This window comes from Convolutriloba macropyga, chromosome 11 (genome assembly GCF_964194025.1).
Source record: "Convolutriloba macropyga chromosome 11, txConMacr16.3, whole genome shotgun sequence".
In the NCBI taxonomy this organism is placed as follows: domain Eukaryota; kingdom Metazoa; phylum Xenacoelomorpha; order Acoela; family Convolutidae; genus Convolutriloba; species Convolutriloba macropyga.
The window spans coordinates 38962698-38983496 of record NC_134478.1 but is presented as its reverse complement, the minus strand read 5'-3'; the positions used below and the strand labels follow the sequence as shown (position 1 = coordinate 38983496).

General features: G+C 34.3%; 1 protein-coding gene across 2 annotated transcripts in view; it reads left to right on the top strand.

Annotated features, from left to right (window-relative positions):
* Nucleotides 1-9419: 9419 nt before the first annotated feature.
* LOC142350021 (uncharacterized) overlaps nt 9420-20799 on the top strand; it is a 29000-nt gene continuing 17620 nt past the window's right edge. The window contains exons 1-5 of one of the 2 annotated variants that reach the window (XM_075401923.1): nt 9420-9917; nt 12880-13148; nt 15338-15405; nt 17939-18152; nt 20127-20282. In XM_075401923.1, coding sequence (XP_075258038.1) covers nt 9661-9917; nt 12880-13148; nt 15338-15405; nt 17939-18152; nt 20127-20282 — 964 coding nt within the window. In that variant the 5' untranslated portion in view covers nt 9420-9660. Of the gene's footprint in view, nt 9918-12879; nt 13149-15334; nt 15406-17938; nt 18153-20126; nt 20283-20799 lie in introns of both variants that reach the window. The other variant, XM_075401922.1, reaches the window with a different exon arrangement.

The window sequence follows — 20799 nt, the reverse complement described above, 5'->3', positions numbered from 1 at the left end:
CAATTTTGTGTAATTCTGGCCGTTTTGAGGCGCATATCGAACTAAATTGTGACAAGCCTCGATGTTTATACAACTTTTTATCAAGTCGTAAGAACCAGATGTCGGATAGTGCAGAATATGATTGCTTTAAACTTTGGGACTCCAAGTCGAGTTTCCATATAGAGCAATCAAGTCGAATGAAATAAAACGGAATGGTGCAAAGATAATCTATTGCACCACAAAACAACTTCAATGACAGTTACCAACTGAACAACGTAGTCGAGGTGCAGAAAAAACACGGAGATTTAAAAATACTTATTTATATATATATATATATATATATATATTATATATATATATATATATATATATATATATATATATATACAGATAGTCTGGTGTCAGATTCGGGAGCTGGATAAGGTTTTATTATGTCTAATTGGTTGCTAAGAAAAAACAACAGGGCAAAAAACATAAAGGAAAAATTTTCTGAAAAGGTTCTATCATAAGAAACGTTACACATATAACAACTTTGGGTGACAATAAATTTGGATTTAACACGTTTTTAGAAAATGATTTAAACGTCAGATGGAAAAAATCATGTTTCCAAAAAATTAACTTTTATAGATATAAACTGGCCTCAGAGAATACGAACAGTTTAGTAAAAAAGATAGAGTTATTCTTTCATGTAGCACCCAATCTTGCATATACAAACTAGCAGCGAAGCGGTAGCTTTCAATGGCATTTTTACAATTCAAAGAATTTGATTTTTATTGGGGCGCTGTCTTTTTACGACTCGAAGAGGAGTATTGGAGAAGTCGTTTTTTTTAATCAATTTTTTGGAGTGATTTTTGAAGCGGGAAATGAAACGCGTGAAAAAATTTGGAGTGATTTTGGCGCTGAAAAAAAGTGAAGAGCGGAGCGCAAAGAGAGTGGTTTTTGTTCATACCGCTGTTTTTGAGAGAGCGAGAAATTGATGTGTGAAAAAATTTTCTCTAAGCGAGCGAAGTTTTTTTGTTCACGTGCGGCATTTTTAAGCAGTTTTTTTTTCATTTATTTTGGTTAAGATGTTCGGTCATGATTTTGTTTTAATTTTAGGCTTGTTTCGGTAGTGGTTTGAAGGTTTCTGGAAAGTCATATGAAATTTATGATAATTGGAGGTTTTTAATTTATTTTGCTGATTTTCGGGCTAGTTTTTGCGTTTTTTTGACGATTATTCTGTTTTACTGGCTCAAATGGGTATTTAAGAAACCCTTCTACTTGAGCAATTTTGTGATAACAATTGGTTACAGTTTTGTGGGTACGAATCAGTTTTTTGTTGAGAAAGATGACAAAGAATGGCAAAAATTGGATCTATTTTTCTTAATTTTTTGCAGTTTTTCGTTTTTTCGATTTTTAGCCTAGTTTCTTTGCCTATTATGACTTGCCCATTGTTTTCCGAGCATCTGGATATCCTATTGGCTGAAGAGAGTTTTTCTTTGGACTTAAATGTTTTTGAAAAATTTAGTAACTTTTTCCAGTTTTTCAGTGAAAATTGTTTTTAAGAGCTATTTTTGCATAACTTTAGCCTAAAGTATTTTTTTCAAAATTCACATAAGTGGTTTTTGTAACTACTGGTTGTTTTGATGTATTTATTTTGGCAGAGATTGTTTTTTCGGGATCTCAATTTATAACAAAATTTGATCAGATTTTTTATCATATTTTACCAGATTTGATTTTATTGTTTTTACTTTTTTGTTTCAAGACTTTGTTTCAAGATAATCATAAATTAGTGAAGGCAAGTTTTGTTTGATGAGTAGTTGGATGGCGTTTAGGTGGTTTTTCACTTCGAGTCGTTTCCGGAATTGTTCCGGCTATGTTTTTTAAAGATCTGTTCACACATTTTCATGATTTTTGAAGTCAAATTGGAGTAGTGATTTTGGTCAGGCCGAAACAGAAAATGGAGCAAAAAATGAGTGTTGTTGCGGCGTGAATTTTTTTCGCTCTAATTTTAAAGTAGAGTGAGAAAACGGTGTTTGAACAAAAATTTGGTTTCTCGGTAGTGGTTTTTTGATCACATGCGGCAGTGTCACTCTGATTTGTACTGTTTTTTCGATTTTTCGGATCGGATTTTTTTCTAAATGGTTTTCCCAATCCATTCACAGCTCATCCTAGGCGTAATTTTTGTTTGTATTAAATTTTCATTTCGCACTAGTGGTTTTCTTGTTCACATGCGGCATTTAAACATTGATTTTCTGTTTTTTTTCTGATTTTTTTATCTGATTTTTTTTTAAAATGGTTTTCTCAATTCACTCATAGTCCATTCTAGGTCTAATTTTTCTGTTTAGTCATTGAAAATGCTTTGAATTGTACGTCAAGTCTTGTCCTGTTATGTTTTTTTAATTCAGCCTTAACGTTTAGAATGAAGCAGAAGCAATAAAATGTTCAGCGAACAATCAAAGCATTTATAAAACAATAATTAGGCTGAAATTGGGTTTAAATATAAATACGGTTTTGAAAACAATTTAAATCGATAAAGTCCAGTAAGTTTTGAAACTTTTTCTGGTGGCGTGATAGCCGAGAGGTGAAGTGTCTGACTGACACGGCAATGATCGATAATTCGATACCATGCCTCCGTGAGCTGTTTGTGTTTGGGTAGGCACTCAGTTAGCCGTGGCTTCTGTTGACCGTAGTCAGGCCACTCTTGACCTAAAAGATGATACCACGTTAACATTTCAGACGCTAAAAAAGTAGACAACGTCATTAAAAAAGAGCATCTTTGCTCAGAAAAAGAACAGTCCGAAATATGGGGAGTAAAAGGAAAAAGCATCTGCTAAAAGGTAACTGTTATTAGGCTTTAAGGCAACAGACTGAAAGCCTAATGCTGAACCGCTGTGATTACGCGGAAACAAAACTATTAGGGTCTTTTCTGCTAGCCCCTGTCCCGTCTCCCAGCCCTATATAACGGTTATTTTAGTGTTAATTCGAGAAATCTAAGTTTTCTCGAATTGTAAGAGTTATATTTGCATTTCATTGAAACAAGCGTGTCTAGGTAGATTGAGGGCAGTTTTTGAAAACTTCCATAAAACTTTTTTTTTGAAAAATCGAGCTTTTATTGCAGTCGCTAACACCAAAAAAAATAATACAGAAATTTTATTGATGCGTACGTTATGTGCAACAAATTTTTGGTGAAATACGTAATACTTTCAAACCATAGCTGTGCTAGCTTTTAATAAATGCCTATTGGTCCTATATGTTCATGTACTTAACTTCGACAGTATGTTTAAACCAGTATAAAGGGGGCTGCTCGCAGAAAAGTTCCAATTTTTTGATATTATTAAACTCCCACAAAAAAGTAGAAGCAGGCGAAATTGACAGCTAGTAGAAAAGAACAGCTGAGAACTGTATATTGTTAATGCACTTCATACTAAAAGCTTATTGCTGCTTATTGTTGCGATTACGCGGAAACTCAACCACTTTTAATATTATTATTTCCTCTAAAAGTTTAGGAGCACTCACTAATAATTATTGCTGTAATAATAGTCGCAGCAGCGTGAAGTTTTCATTAATGAAATTTCTGCCCAGCAAAAGATTATTCCAAAGTTCTACAGTGCAAACAGATAAATCTTGAAAAAAGTTGCGATAAAACGTTTAGAATTGGACACCATGCGTTTGAATGTTGATGGAGAATAAACTAATAAAATTGTGTTAGGAACAGTATGGAAAAAGAATTGGGTTAGGAAACCTTAAAATTATAAACAACCCTGTCTGAGGTCCCAGACGGAAGTGACTTCTGGTCAGACTCAAGTCGAAAGAACACAAAACGTTTCCAGACCAAAAAATAGGGCCTGGAATCTGGTGCGAGCGTACCAAAGTCTGGACAATGGTTTGATTTGGGTCTTATCAGAGATTTGGGTCTTATCAGGGTCAATTGTTTTGTAATAATTTTGAGAGATATTAGCTCTGCCAAGAGGCAACAATAAAGCAGCGTTCTGATAAAAAAGACTCATTGACAGTCTTATGGCGCTGAGCAGAACCAAGAGTTCCAGCAGATAGCAATCGCCCATCTCCTCTTTTTTTAGGAAGATGCACCAATGGCATAAGAAATGAATTCTTTTTCAACACATTGACTTTTTATTGGCAGTACTCTTAGGGTTGAATTTCTCTTAGTTGAATACCTTACTGGGAACATCAAGTTTTCTCAAAGATATAAAATGTAGCGATATTAAGAGATTTAATTTTTGTTAAATGCATTCTCTGATCGCCATAATTCGAGCGCACGTGAGTGTGATCAGAGTGGCAATTGAGTGAGCTTGAGTCTGATCAGAGGCAATTTATAATGCACTTGAGTTTAATCAGAGTCAATTTTGAGCACATTTTAATCCGATCGGAGGCAATTTCGAGCACACCTGAGTTTTATCAGAGGTGAAAATGAGCTCACCCGAGACTGCTCACAGGAGGATTCGAGTGACTATCAAGCGCACGATAGTCTGATGAGAGGTAATTTTGAGTACAAAAATGTCTGGACAATTACTTAGATAAAATCTCAACCTCACTGTATGTCTATGTAGAAAATGATCTCATCAATGGCCTCTTTTGGTCTGAGGGTGGTCTGATCAGAAACCAATTCAATAGCCGAAACGTCTGGACAATAGTCCGAAAATAAAGTGGGCGAGGGTTAGACAAAAGTTTAGACAAAGGCCTGATTTTGGTCTGATCAGTGGTTCCTTTACTTACGTTTGTGCTGTGAAGGTCTGATTGGAGACGCCTTCAAGCGCATTTTGTGGGCTCAAAAGATTTCAAACGAATATAAATCTCACCAGAGATTATTTTGGTCTGAAACAGTCTGATCTGAAGTCATTTTTGTCTGGCACTTCAACCTGGGAAGAGCTTAACAACCGTAAATAGTACCTAAGAAAAAGTGATTTGCACTTCCTTCAGCTTAACTACATAAAATTAAGAAGTTCTGTTCTACGACCATTTTGAACAAAAGGTACTTATAATTTAAGATAAGTGTTGCCTAGAACAGTAGGCGCTCATAATGTCTAATAAATATTCAGATGAAACTCAACAATAATTTGACTGGTGTATTGAATTTTTTAACTCCTGGAGGAACGACAATGGAGATTTTAAGATCTAGAACAAAAAAACTAGCTTAATAGCTGAAATTCTAGAGTCAGTCTGCCTTATTTATCTAAATAACCGAAATAAAAATTTCTTCAGCAGGAAAAGTTCTTCTCAAATCTTCTAATAACTTCTACTTCTTATTCGTGCAAGCTAAATTGCAGGAAGTTTAACAGGTTGTGGAGCACAAACGTCAACCTCGATCTATAAAAATTTTCACCCTGCAAACTAACCTGACCAGTTCGCGAGAAGCACAATCAGTCACACAGGTATCATTCGGAAAGGTATTAAAAAATATATAAGGCCTCACTTTTACAATTGTATATATGACATTGTCCGCAAAAGTAAACTTTTGAATCATTGCATGAATTTAAAAATAGATCTGTGAGAGAAAAGACGAAGCCGTCACTTTTTCACATTAATTTTAACGTTACTATCTCACCATGCATACATACTGTTGATATCCATTTCAGAGCGAAAGATATTTAAGCACAGCTTTTAAATGGAGATTTTAAAAAATGGAACTTACTGTGATCCTGAAAAAAATTTCATTCCAAAACTAAGACATTTAACATTCATGCCAGGGTTAATCTGATGAATAGTGCATTGAAAATTAAATAATGAAAGAGTTGCGTCTTTTTCCCCGGAGTTAACGAGGTCTAACTGTTCATGAACATTTGACAGATTTTCAATGTTTTTGTTCTCATTTTTCCGTATTTTTGCGCAATTTTTCTCCAATTTTTCTGTAAAATTTTTAACTATAGTTGTGTTGGTTAAGACAGAAAAGGAGTGTTGAATTATTTTTCCTCCAATTTTTCGGCTAAAATTTCTGCTAAGTTTTTCAAAATTCAGCTTTTTTTCATCAAAAACAGCACAAAAAAATTCTATATACACTTAAAAGCTGTTGACACAATCTTTGTTAACTCAGAAAAGGGCTAGTTTGATTGTCTTCTTTTTAAAAGGTTTTTGAGTTGAACATGAGCTGTTTTTCGGCTATTTTAACTTCACAATTATCAAAAACGGGTAATATATTTCTGAAAAAAGGAACTGTTCTATCAAAATATATCTATATCCATATCATTCGGAACAATTGTGCAACAGCAATAGCAAGGCTAGTTATTGTCACATTGTTGATTTTTACAGTCCAATAGTGATTTGAATTAAAAACAGTCGCTGTCTTTATTGAAAAAAAAAATTTTAATTATTGCCTTTTTTATGTTACTTACAGAACAGAACAATTCAATTCATTTAAGGATATAGGGAAAACTATAAATTTCTATTTTACTTCAAAATAAACAAAGGCTGATTGAGTTCTTTTTATCAATTTTGTGGTCAACTTGTTGCTTAATATCAGCAAAGATAGGTAGCAGCGGCTTTCTAAGGGATTAAAATTGAATTTACTTTTGCGGTTAAACGTTTTAAATAATTGTTTTTCTTCTGTGGTAATACGAGTTTTCAAAAAAATATCAGATTTTGTACATTATACCAGTTCTGAGGCTTTTTCGTTTCGTGACATTATTGACCAGTCGGACATCACGTTTTTGGCGTTCAAAAAAAGACACATTTGAGCATATCCTTTATTCAGAGCAAAATTAAATGGAAATTTTTATTCTTTTCGTCTTTTTGTACCCGTATAGAAATTTTTGGATGATTTTATGTCTTATCGGCTTCCTTTGCTTAAACAGAGGAGCTCATTTACTTATTTTAATTGATAGCTAAAGTTTCTCATGACTTTGAAATCAATTGTTTGAACAAAAACAAAAAAATAATTCGTTAACTTTGCACTTTGCTTTCTTTTTTGCCTAATTGTTACCTAGTTTTATCAATTACACGTCAAAAACTACATTATTGGTGTTAAAAAAACTCAACTGAACATATCTAAAATTTTCAGTGCATTGCTTATTGCTTCAGCGAACTCAACACAGGTTTTTTTGAGAAAATTTAACCTAATTTTTTATTTTCGTCTGTATTTGTCGTTCTTTTGTAGAGGGATGATATATCGTGAAATATTACAGCTCCCAACGGCTTTCATGGAGAAATAAAGGGCTACGACACCATTATCTCGCAAAATATGATTATACTTTTTTTCGTCTGTTTTTGTCCTCTGTTTTTTTAGACGTACGACATATTCTAGATAACGATAGATATTTCAGTTGACAACTAATGATTTTCTTTTTTTCAAAATATTTGTTTTAAAAATATAAACCAATTTTTTAACTTCGCTCTTTGTTCTTTTGTTGTCTACTTGTTACCGAGTCTCATTAAAAACTTTTCCTATGTTTTATTTTCTGGTGAAGTACATCTAATTCGTTTAGTTTAATTTTATTTAACGCTATTTTGACTTTGTTATTAAATATTTTCCTTTTTCAGTTGGAAGCATTTTTTAAATATTACATCAATTTTTTCTTAACAACATTTCAAGTTCTCCATCTCTTTCTCATTTGGTAGACAACTAAACCAAAAGTTTCAGTGAGTGGGTCGGAACAATATGTGCGAACGCACGTTATTGAACCTCTTGTTTAAATAAGGCTCGTTAGGCTTGGAAAAATTAATTATGGTGCTGAGAAGCTCAAAATTTTGAGCTCAAAAATCTTGCATCATAATACTGCGAAGTGAGCTGAAATTTTTAACGAAATTAGGGAAATTTCAGAGAATAGTGACATATTTTCATTGCCTCACAGAGCTTTTCAGCGCGTTTTCTATTGAGGCGTACATTGATTACTCGTCGATTTATTCAAAATCTGACGAATCAATGGCGCAGAAAATGAGCAAATATGGCTAGGACACCGAAGAGCGCAATTCTGGTCTTTGACGAGGCATAAAAAAAGAATTGAGTTTAGACGAATTGATTTTCTGATAATTCAGCTGCTTTGATTACATTTCCAGTGCTTTCATCTCATTATTAGTAAGGTTTTTGAAATGAATTCTTAAAAAAAAGAATTCTTAAAAAAATAAATAAATTCTTAAAAAAATGCATTGAGAATTCTTGAAATCAATTTTCAACGCATCTGTTCAGAATTAATAAATACAGGACCGGGTTGATTGGCTACCCAGGTTGAGGTCCCGGACGGAAAGTTGATATGTCCAGACCGTCCCAGACGGAAAGTGCCTATGTCCAGACCGTCCCAGACGGAAAGTGCCTATGTCCAGACTTTCGTGCGTTCACCAGACCTTCGTGCGTTCATGTCCAGACTTTCGTGCGTTCACCAGACTTTCGTGCGTTCATGTCCAGACTTTCGTGCGTTCACCAGACTTTCGTGCGTTCATGTCCAGACTTTCGTGCGTTCATGTCCAGACTTTCGTGCGTTCACCAGACTTTCGTGCGTTCACCAGATTTTCGTGCGTTTATGTCCAGACTTTCGTGCGTTCATGTCCAGACTTTCGTGCGTTCATATCCAGACTTCCGTGCGTTCACCAGACTTTCGTGCGTTCATGTCCAGACTTTCGTGCGTTCATGTCCAGACTTTCGTGCGTTCACCAGACTTTCGTGCGTTCACCAGACTTTCGTGCGTCCATCAAACCTTCGTGCGTTCACCAGACTTTCGTGCGTTCATGTCCAGACTTTAATGCGTTCATCAGATTTTTGTGCGGTCATGTCCAGACTTTCGTGTGGGTTCATCAAATTTTAGTTCGTTCATGTCATCAGTTGGATGCAATTGCAACTGAAAAATTTTGAAATGACACCAAACTAGTGCACATTTGAAAATTTCCTTTTTAAATAAAATTTTCTAGATGGTGGACCAAAAACTCCATAACCCAACCTAGGTTTTTGAGTTCTTGCTGTAATTTGTTTCAAATTATTCGTTCAGTTTTTTTGAAAAAAAATCAGTTGGCTGCATTATAATGATGGCTTTTTATGCCGTATTTCTCTATATCTCAAAATGTTGGTGGTAAATTTTTTACTCATTTAATTTCTGCCTGTTCTCGTCTACAATCGAATTCTTGAAAGATCCCCTGGTCAAGGTATCAGTGTCATTTCAGAGCCGTTTTTGAAAGATATGCGCCTAGTGAGTTCAAATCATGAATGAAATCAAAATGCGCTGAAAACAGCGGATTTCTTTTCAAAGATTAAGCGCAATTCTTATACATAAAATTACCAGACCTAGGTCAAATTACAGTTTAGCAGACTAAAGTCATGGATTCGTGCAGTTATGGGATATTTCTTCCATTCTCTGTACTGAGTTCTATGTTCAACCGAAGGCAAGTAGAATCTGCAGGCGGTATTTGCAATAGAGTAGATATGTCTGACGTGCGTCTATGTACAACGTAAATATATGTCGACAGTTTAATCCAGGTTATATAAACTGTAAATACCTTTGAATTAGAAGACCTAAAGCCACACACGAATTATAAATATCTAACCAACAATCTGATCTATGAATACTGCGGTTTTCTTTTAATACTGAAATAATTCATGTTGATTTCATTTGAACAACTTTGCTTTTGTTATGAATGTCATACAACGAGAAATCCAGCTAAAACAACCGTAAACTTTTCTGGAAAACTTCTGAAGCTCGGGCTGATAAGTTGACTCGAATAACAACTTCTGTGACTGAGAACTTTGAAAACCAGCGAAAAATGTTGGGGTTAAAATTCAAACTAGTATCTTACCTTACTTTTCAAATTGTTTTTACTTGTTCATTACCCGAGTTTACAAATCAGCTTTCACCTCAAGCTAAAATCAAGGTCAAAGTATCGGATTTATTTATAGATCAAGTGTTTACTCAAGTGTCTGAATTGTTGACAAACAACTTGCAGAAATGGAGATATTCTCTGGATTTTGAAACTGCAGTGACCTCGACTAGTAATGGATCAGTCAGAATCAGTTCTTTCAGGTTAGAGCTCCTTTGTAGAGGCAAAAAAGCCATTCTACCCAGTTTGAGGCCCCAGACAGAATTGACATTAAAGAAAATCTCTCGAGCTCACTCAATCCTGTTACTTCAGTGGTCGAAATTGCACAATCTTTGGGCGACTTATACGCAGTGTAGTCCTATGAGAGCTTTCGAGTACAATCGAGTCTGATCAGATATTTGGAGCGCACTTTGAGCGCAGAAAAAAATTGGGAGCGCAATAGGAGCGAGTTTAATTAGAGGTGGAATCAAGCGCGCCTCAAGCGCAGAAAAAAAATGTTGCAGCGCGGCTGAGTTTGATCAGATGTCATCTCGGTGTGCTATAGTCCCCTCGTGGATTGTTTTCCGTCTATGATCTCGGCTTTGGTGTTATCTAAAAATACAACTAAATACGGAATCATCCAGATTTAAAAATTATATTAGTTTTTATTACTTCACTTTCTGCTTCAAGCGAAAACGATGCAGACCCGGTCTATATTTCAAAATAATAAACTTACAAATCTCAGAGTTAATCCATTTTAAAGGACTGGGAGCAAAAAATGCCAGCTTGAGGGATTCTCAAACTTCGGTTTTTTTCCGAGCAGTAATTTACGTTGAAATATTTGTACCATATTCTCCAATTCTTACTTGTTTCTATCTTTTTTCGCTCTTTTTGTGCCATTTGGGACCAAATAGATCATTTTTGCACTAATTTGGTGAACATTGGTGCCGTTGGAGTAATATTGTTCTTTAACTGTTTCAGCTGAATTGAATTTTCAAATTTATAATTTTGTTTGTTTTTAAAGTTCAGTGCCCAAATTTTAAAACACCCAATGAAACTGGTCCCAAAATTTATTTTTAAGTAGTAAGGACCGCTTGTCAATTTTTTACTTGCTGAATTTATTAATGTTCGGTCTGCTATTTAAGCTCGTTTTATATCAAAAAAGAATCATTTTTATCAAGAAAGTAAATTTCTTTGAAGGACTTTTTTTAAATTAACATATATGACAAATCTTATATTTATACCGGTAATTGTCCTGTTTGCTTCAAACTCGAGATAGAAAACAGGAAAAAACGATTTACAATATATCTTTTAAACTTATTTTCATATACAGCAAGTTTTTTTTTCATTGAAGAACTTCTTTTCTCCTTTTTGGGTATCTATTTGTATCATTTTGTATCCAATAACCAATCGAATTTTATAAAATCAGGTTTGATGATTATGAGCAATCAGCAGATGTTTTTAGTTGTTGAACATGCAAAATAAAGTGCAATTATTTTGAAACAAAAGAACGTTGGTTAACAACAAACCATCATTCTTCCAAAAAGTTACATCTAAAAAGCCCAAAAAAGGTTTGATTTGCACCAAAAGTTTTTCTGAGCGTACAAAGAGAGTTTGTAGTTTTGACAAAGAATTTGGTTTTTTGTTGAAACAAAATTTTTCTGTTTTCATTAAACAGTTAATAGAGAATGTGTTTCAGCATTTTTCTTTCATAAGATTATCTGTCGAATGATTCGTCTCGAAAATGCATTTTTTGGAATTCGCACAACTAGAGATCTTAAAATATATTTTTTTCACAGTTGTCACTTTAGCTTCAATTTTGTAATCATTTTACATACAAAACACCATTGATCACAGGAACGGAGTACTGAGAAAACGAGTAAATGCTGAGCTTACCTGAACATCCAGTTTACCTGAAAACGAGCTACTGCTGAGTTTACCTGAACAATTTTGCTGAAAATTGAGCGCTCGTTGAACTATTCATATTCTACTTGTTCATTTCATGTTCATATTTATACTTTATTTTCATATAAAGCTAGTTAATTTTTTGTAATCACCCTAGTCGAGGCCAGATGTTTATTTTGCAAGATCTTGCAAGATTCTTGCAAAAAATGGTTATTTTGCAAGATCTTGCAAGACGATGTCTATCTTGTAAGATCTTGCAAGATTTTTGGTTAGTTTGCAAGATTCTTGCAAGTTTGTTCCTGTCGAGCTCTGCTCTCATTGGACGTTACAAGGTCATTGCATTTCACTTTGCCCAGACATTTTTGCCGGAGATAGCTGCAAGTGTTTTATTGATATAATTTGAAACAATATTATCTCAGCTAAATGTGTTTTAGTATCGAACATCATTTTTTCAGCCAGCTACGCTAAAATGTTGCTGCTCCTTTGAGCACTGCAAAAACAAATAGAAGGTTTTTCGAAACTTTTGGATTCCTTGTTCCTTTAACCGGGTATCTTTACAATTACACTTCTTCAATCAAAAATTTCCTTCAAATTTTTTTAAATATTATTAATTATTAACGATATTTGCTTACACTTCTTATCATTTAAGTATTTTTTTTAATTTGTGCTAATTCTTTTGGATTTTTATATTTTATTCTCACATAAAATTCTAAATTGACGCTAATTTTTTAACAACGAAGAAAAATAAATTGAAAATCAAAGTACTCCTTTCAAGCTGGTCTTGATCGGGCCATATTTGCAAGATGAATGGTTATCTTGCAAGATCTTGCAATATTTTGTCAGGATTATGCAAGATCTTGCAAGATAAATATTCGAAGTCGACTTGAGCATCTCTCTATGTTATTTTTTCGTTATCTTTGAAAATCTGTAGTCTTTTACCGACGACTATCTTCCAGTGTCACGATCTTACAAGAATCTCGTGAAATAAGACTTAATCTTGCAAGAACTCGTGCAATATCTTGCAAGATAACCATCTAACCATCCACTGTTTTAACATCTTTGAAGAGACTTTGCAAAACAACTGTTGGAGTTCGATTAGAGGTGATCATTGCCTAATGTTATCGATCTTCTTTGTGTTCTGCTATATCTTTAAGGACTCGAATTCCAGTATAAATACAACCAAATGACACGCGTTTTTGATAGTTTTCTATGTAATCCTCAACTGGATATTACGGGGCCTAAATTACAATTGACTACCGAAATTTTGCCTGTTGATTTCAGTCAACCAACATTGACCGTGGGAACGTCACAAGGAAGCAAGGAGGTCTCAATCACAGCCACATTTTCTCAACTGACCTTAGAATGGACGTATGGTCTCTATATCCATGCTTACCTCTTCAAAAAGTCATGGGGCCAGGCTCTGCTTTTTTACCATCTCAATGACCTCACAATGACATTCACCCTTCCAGGGGTCACCCTGGCACCTGTTGCTATGCCATCCTCCAGTTCGAGCCAAGAATCGGATAAAGAAATAGGAAGTGGATCTAAAGGCATCGTTCTTCACAAAACAAAATTTTTACCAGTAGATCTTAATTTTAACCAAAATGTATTGAAACAATGATTGTTTTTTTCTTCCTAAATACAGAACCATCACGCGTCAGGCAACCTTAGAACCCAAAAACATTCAGCTTTTTCCGCTCTTTGTTTCATATTTTCTCTGTTGAACTTCTCTGGAAATATTTTTGTTTGGACAATCCTAAAAAATTCCAAATTAAAAGAATTTGATTCATTCAAAATTAAAAATGTTTTTGCTTTCCCTCAAACCTAGCGCTCATTAAAATGAGACGGAAGCAAAACTAAATCTTGTTAGATTTTTAAGATAAAATTTTTTTGGGATAAAATGCGCTCGGAAATAGCCGAAAGTAGCCCATAAAAAGCTCTAAAGTCATCTAGCAGTCAACTATATTTTCGAAATCAATTTAAGAAGCTGTTGCGTTCGGCACGCTGTAGAAAAAGGAACAGTTGTTTTTGCAATAGAATGACTGTTGCATTTAACATTTAAATGTGTAACAATCTGATGAATAGCTCTAGACCTAACAAAAATTGAGCTACCTAAAATTTAATTTTTTTTCAAGTGTTCGAAAAGTCAAACATGCTTAATTATGTAAAATCCAATAGTTTTATATTTAGTTGTTCCTGTTTGAACCGTTTTGAGCTCTATCGCATTGGGCTTCTGTCAGTATAAAAATTTCTTGATTTTTATGTCGAAAATGACAAAGAGGTTTGGTAATATGCGTTTGCACATAAGGTTCCGCCCCCACACAACCACATTTTTTACTTAAATGTCGTCAAAATGAGAATGAGTTAGAACACTTTCAAAAATATACATTTAAATTCATAATTTAATGGTGAATGAATAAAGAACGCTTTAAACACCAAAAACTACCTGATTTAAATAAAGCTGCACTAGAGGGCCGATAATATCTGCCATTAACAGGAATACAAGACAAGACAAGCATCAAAATCAAATAATAAATAAACCTTAAATACGACAAAAAAATCAATACTTAAAAGTCTGTTAAACGAAAAAAAACTTACACTTCGTTGGAAAGATATGTGAACTACACTTAATGAAACTAGGTAACTAGAAGAAAAAGGAGCAAAACTAAGAATAAATTGATCTTTTTAGAAAACAAAATAATTTCAAAAACATGAAAAGCCTTAGCTGTCAACTGAAAACATTAATTTCACTCTTTTCTTACACAATGGGAAGCCATGAGATTGGCTTTTTTCCAAAATAGGTCATACCACTACAAAAAGGTCAGAAAACACAGGAGAAATTCTACAATTGAACAAATTTTTGTGATAAACGTTATCGAAGCCGTTAAAAACATAGTCTAATCACTAAAATCATAAAACAATTTCAAACTCGCCAATTTTGTTATATGTGATCTATCGTTTTTTTCATAAAATTACAGGACATAAAAAACACAAAAATGGGCAAGAGTTCAAAACATTTTTCAAGAAGTTAAAAATATTCGTATTTTCAAAGCCAGAACCCTATTGCGAAGTCATAGAACTTCAATTAAAACTCATTTCGGATTCACTCAAAATAGGACGTGGCTTCTTTGTCGAGACTAAGTTACAATTTGACAGAAATAAAATGACAAATCTTATCAACCCATTGTTTCTTTGAAACCAATGTTTTTCGAAAAAAATTTTATAATAACCATAAGATATTATCCAGTATTTACTCACTAGGTTATTTTGTAATTCCCTGGGAACACAATTAGGGAGGCATTGGCATTAGTGAGGTTAAGTGATGAGTCTAAAAAATGACAAGGAATACAGGCTGAACTCAAATCTGCACAAATAACTTTTCCTGCAAACATAGAGTTGCGGCCATAAAACAACGAGATATACATGATAACATATTATTTCTGGGTCAATTATGCAAGTATATTCGTATAGTGGCTCTGACAAAATTTTTGCCTCATATTAGAATCTTACGTTACTCAGTTAACACGCAAAACAAGAAAGGCGAAATTGTTTTAAAAAAGACATACACACACATATATATATATATATATATATATATATATATATATATATGCAGTGTAAATTTTTTCGGAATGGATGGATATGATTCCGAGGGAACATTCATCACTGTTTGTTAAATACATCTGCGCAAAACTCCAATTTGAAAGAAAACGGTGCTTATGTAATTTAATGACAGTAGGAGCTGAGTATGCATTAACTATGGATGGACCTGTATCTTGGAGGAGTACGGACTGGTTCTTGAGACAAGTTAGTTAAAGCTTGACTTCGAATTTGTTTTCAATTCAATTTAGCTCAATTAATTTGCCCTCAATTCACAACAACCTTTTCAGCAAAAACTCTTCTGTAGATTAAATGAACATGTATTTTGTGTTATGTAGCTCATTTTTGATCAGTCTATATTCAAATTTTCTTTCATTAAGTCGAGTAGTTTTTACATAAACCATAGGGTAAATTCCCCTGTCTGATACATTAATACATGGGAGCAGGGACTTTCATATCGGAGTTCAAATTTTCTTTACCTCAAATGCTATCATTGATTAAATAAATCCATTAAAAAAAACAGATCTGAGTACAGTCCTCTCACGTTTTATTTAGACATGTAGAATATGCTGGCATTTAAAATTCAATTTTGCTCCCAAAATCAAAAAATAATCCAGAAGATAGCTTGAATCGTTATAAATTGTGTAACAGCTAGATGCTAGATCGATTTCGAAAGACAAGATAAAATTCATCGTAAATGTGTTAAGTTTCCTGTCTACTCCACAGCCATTTTCTTGGCCTGTTTTGGGCTTTTCTCAGTTTGACCCCACCATATAATTAGCTAGATAAGGGCAGAATTAGGATAAGGGTTTAAAGTTTCAAGCCCCACAAAGCTGGAAGGGGGCTATAAAGGCCAATTACACACACACACACACACACACACACACACACACACACACACACACACACACACACACACACATACACACACACACACACACACACATACACACACATACACAAACACACCACACGCAAACACACACACACACACACACACAAAATAATCGGATCTTTTCCCTATGTGCCCCCAGTACGTTATGCCGCCCCAGTTACAGAGCACTTGCCATTACAAAGTAAATCATTATTCAAAAATATGGCACGTGCGTCTGGGGGGTACAAACAAAATGCACTCACTAAGCTGGGGGCAGAAATGAAAAAGATCAAAATAGTAATGTCTTCTTGATGTTTTATCACACGAATCAATGAAATAATAAAAAGTGAAAATGTAAGTGAAATAAAAACAACTATTTCTACCCTTATGGTGAAGTTTGGAAGAAATTTTTTATTGTCTTCTAACTTTGAAAACTAAACGCTCGTTCGATCGCTATGAAATGTCAAATTGGTTCCTGAAAATCAACAACCAGTGGTGTTTCCTGATCTCTATACTCTGTTCGACAGAATTTTGGATGAAGAACACAATACTACTTTTTTAAAAAACAGCTAAGGTAATACCACGACACAAAAATGAAATCAGGAACGAAGAGCTATATACCGACCTATTGCACTGACTCCAGAACTGTCTAAAGTATTTGGAAAGTTTTTAGCAAGGAACAGCACAGTTTTTTTAAAACAAATTAATATGCTCAATATTGAACAATATGGCTTCAGAGAGAACTGAAAGGCAGTTGATGCATTTTTAAAACTGGTAGAAAAATATGAGATTGTCTCTAAACTTAGAGGCAACTCTCTTTGACTTAGCTGCAAAGTATTTGGGTCCCAAAATAGACCACAAAATGAGTTTCAAGGAGCATGCAAATCAGTTGCTGAAAAAACTGCCAAGAACGTTTCGTTGCTGTATCAACTCAAAAAGTTTTTGCCGTCTTCTGCATTGTTTAGTGCATATAAATCCATTATTCAGCCAATCTGTCAGTACTGCATACTGGTGTGAAGTACTGCTGATAAAAAAGTAATGGAAAAAATTGAAAGTCAACAGAAACTGTTTATCCGAATTATTTTTTGAAAAACAAAATTAAGTTCGAATCGACGCTCAAGTTGATATCGAAGATAAAAAATACCCCTAGTGAGGAATTTTTGTCTATGAGCTTTTGAAGCTTCTGGCAGCTGTTTTAAGACAAACACATGTCCATCAAGAGGTAAATAGCGACATAAGCCCCAAAGAAACCCACACATTTTTGGACCGGAGAAAAGAAATAAACTTTTGAGAACTGAAATGAGACTTACAAAACAAAATAAAAATGTTCTACTACTTGACAAAAAACAATTAGACTCTTATTTGCATAATATTAGAGATGTCGACATATATGAAAATACAGATTTACTCGCTATCTTTTATGTAACAGAAATGCTCTCAAAATAAATCAAGACACTTGAGAACGGTCAGTAAAACTCTGATGGTGCTCTTGCAAACTGATAATAACTTACTCATTGTATGTTTATTCTGTCATTTGGTATCAGTTTGAGAACGAATTTGTTTATTATTATTATAACTTACAAGATAACCATCAGACTTGTAAGTTCTTACAAGTTAGAAATCCGACTTGTGCGTTCTTACAACCTAACTATCCTTCGTAAGAAACTTGTAAGTTCTTGTAAGTTAGCCATCCTGTCTCAACCCGGGAAGAGACGTACATTGTACCGCAATTCGTTGTGAGATAAAAAAATAATAAAGAATGTATATTTTGCCATTATTGTTGTTCAAGTAAGGGGTCAAGAATGATTAAAAGCTCATTGATAATTGTAGCTAAATTCTTCATCTGCGTTCATTCATTATTTCTAGTGGTCATTCGACAAAGAGTACGGCCAGGGAGAAGATTTTGGGGGCAAACTACTCGAAGCAACCAATCAGAACATTTTGTTGTCAAATCTGACTCGCACAATGGCCGACTGTCTTTCTGGGCAAAACAGCGTTGTGTTGAACGAAGTGACTAATTTCATCAATTCATCCGTCGAAGGTCTACCGAAGCTGTCAGCAAACCAACCCCTTCTGAAAGGTAAGAAAACGCATTTCGTCTGAAATACGGACGATGAAATATCGAAATTTTGATATTGATCGACCCATTAATTGTAATTGTTCCTCCAATCATTAGGTCTAAAGACATCAGCATGAAATAAAAAATGTTTGCTTGAAAACTTTGATTTAACTATTTAACATTTCATTTCAGTTTCTCGAGTTCGTGCGCCTGCTGAAATTTGTGGCGTTCATAGGGGATAGAATAAGAACAAAGTCCCAGAAAATCGAAACTTAATACACCTTGATAAGACATGCATGTTTTTCAGATCGTTTGCCAAATTTTAATATCTTACAATAATCTTGAAACACCAGGAATTCTGGATAAATGGTGATGAAATCTTGACAAGATATTATCCAGATGCGCCATGACAATTTCTCGAACTAACTTGAGATCTTTTTGTCTATTATTTTGCCTGTAAGCTTTCATCATGTTATTAAAGTGAAGATTCAAGGAATTTCATATAATTGCGTTCCTGAAATAGTTTTGTTTCTGTGTTCTAAGAAGTGTTTAAAAATTGTCATATATACCCCGGAGGTTGGAGGCAGAATAAATCAGAGGTAAATCAGTCTAGAGACTTTCTGTTTTTTAGGATGCCCAGTTCTATGTTCGTGTCAGAATTTACCATGGCCAGTCTTGACTTTGGGTAATATTTACTTTGGGTAATGATGTAACTCCCGCCAACAAAGGTTGCTTTATATGTGATTTGAACTTCTGCGTGGGCACTGATAACATTTAATTTGCGTAGCAAGTCGTCACCATCAGGCTAAATGGGCTTTGTGGTAACTGCCTACAAACTAGCTACTGTAAAAATAGTGCTAATACTACTATAGTGATTATCAGTTATAAGCTACAAACGTATGACATTATGCTGGAAAAAGTAGGCATAATTGCTGAGTAATAAACTAATGGGAGCTGAATTTTCTGAGAATTCTAAATAATTTTTGACAAAACTTGATGACTCGTGCTTAATCATATGAATTTGTGTTATATGCTGTTTGAAGGTGCTTTATAAATTTTAGAACTTAGTATGTCTTGCCATGTCATTATAAATCTTTCTTAATTATCTTGCAAAGATCTTGTTTCTTGATGCTATACATACAAAGATGCCCATACAAGTTCGTACAAATCTTGATATATTCATCGCAAAAGTTCCATGTGTCAAGATCTGAGCAAGATTTATCATGTTTTGAATATTTCTTATCAGGCTGTATCAAGTTATGGTGGATCTTTTCTGCTAGCGCCCCCCAGCCTTATATAGCCGATAATTTTGAACCCCCCCCCCCAAAAAATCTAAGTTTTTGCGAATTGTAAGAGCGATATTTGCAATTCATTGAAACAAGTGTCTAGGTAGATTGAAGGCACTTTTAGAATAGTTTCCTTTAAAAAGTTTTAAAAATTCAAGCCCTTATTGTAGCCGATTTATTGATGCTTACGTTATATGCAACAAATTTTGGTTGAATACGTCATACTTTCAAACCATAGCTGTGCTAGCTTTTAGTAAATGCATATTGCTCATATATGTTCACGTATAAGATTACTTAGCTTTAACAATATGTTTACACATTTATATATGGGGGGTGCCTAACTAAGCGGGGGGGGGGGGGCTAGCAGAAAAGATTCGTTATGGTTTACAATGAGATGACACTGTGAACAAATTGGAGCTAGATCACTCAAAAACGTGTTACGAGAAAGAATGCAAATATCAGTCGATAACATGGGTTGCGACAGTCAAATGAAAAATTTACTTAAAAATCTACGGGCATTCAAAATGATCAACCGTTCATGAAGGGTCCAAATTACAGGCAACCCCATATTTGAGAATATGTGATATGGGTCAGATAAACGGTCAAATTTTGAGGAACTGAACATTTTGAGCGTTTCAACTACCGTAGTAATTTTGAACAGCTGAATTCGTTCAAAGTTCTGACAAACGCCTGATAATATATTTTTCAGTGAACAATGACAAATTGGCCAAGTTGAGCGTGTCTGAGTTGTACGAGTATGTGTCTCTGGGCCTGTACGGGGACAACAAACGGTCTCTTTGGTTTGCAATCAACCTTAAGTCATCCGCTTCTTCTATGTCCACTTTAAGCACCTCACATAATCGCTGTTCAGAGTTTCCGTCTTTTATGAGATTTCTTTTAAATTCCTGCAAAATTTTCACAAAATTCAAAGAGTTTAAGCAAAAATGGCTGTACTTTGGATTAAAAGTTTCACACCAGCCGAATTCTGCGCGAAATAATTCTCGCGCAGAATTTAAAATTCTTCCGCTCACAAAATATACTAATAATCGATTTTTGTTGAATTTTTTTTGTTTAATTGTTAAAAACTTTAGGAATGACTTTCATCTATAACGCAGTTCTCTATTAAAAAGCATCCTCCATATGTTGTTTTTTGAGGATTGTACTTTTTTAGTTTTTAGTTTTCAATAAATTTTTATAATTGTGTAAAATTGAGTACTCTTTACGTCATTTAGGGCATCAGCCTGTAAAAAGATAGAGTTGATTTTTTCAGTTGTCACTGTTATTGTGTGCCAGACTTTGAGTAGCTTATTTCGAAATAAACACAATACAGACTACCTCCGCTACCAAATTGGGGGAACCTTCTTCCCATTTCACCATATTTT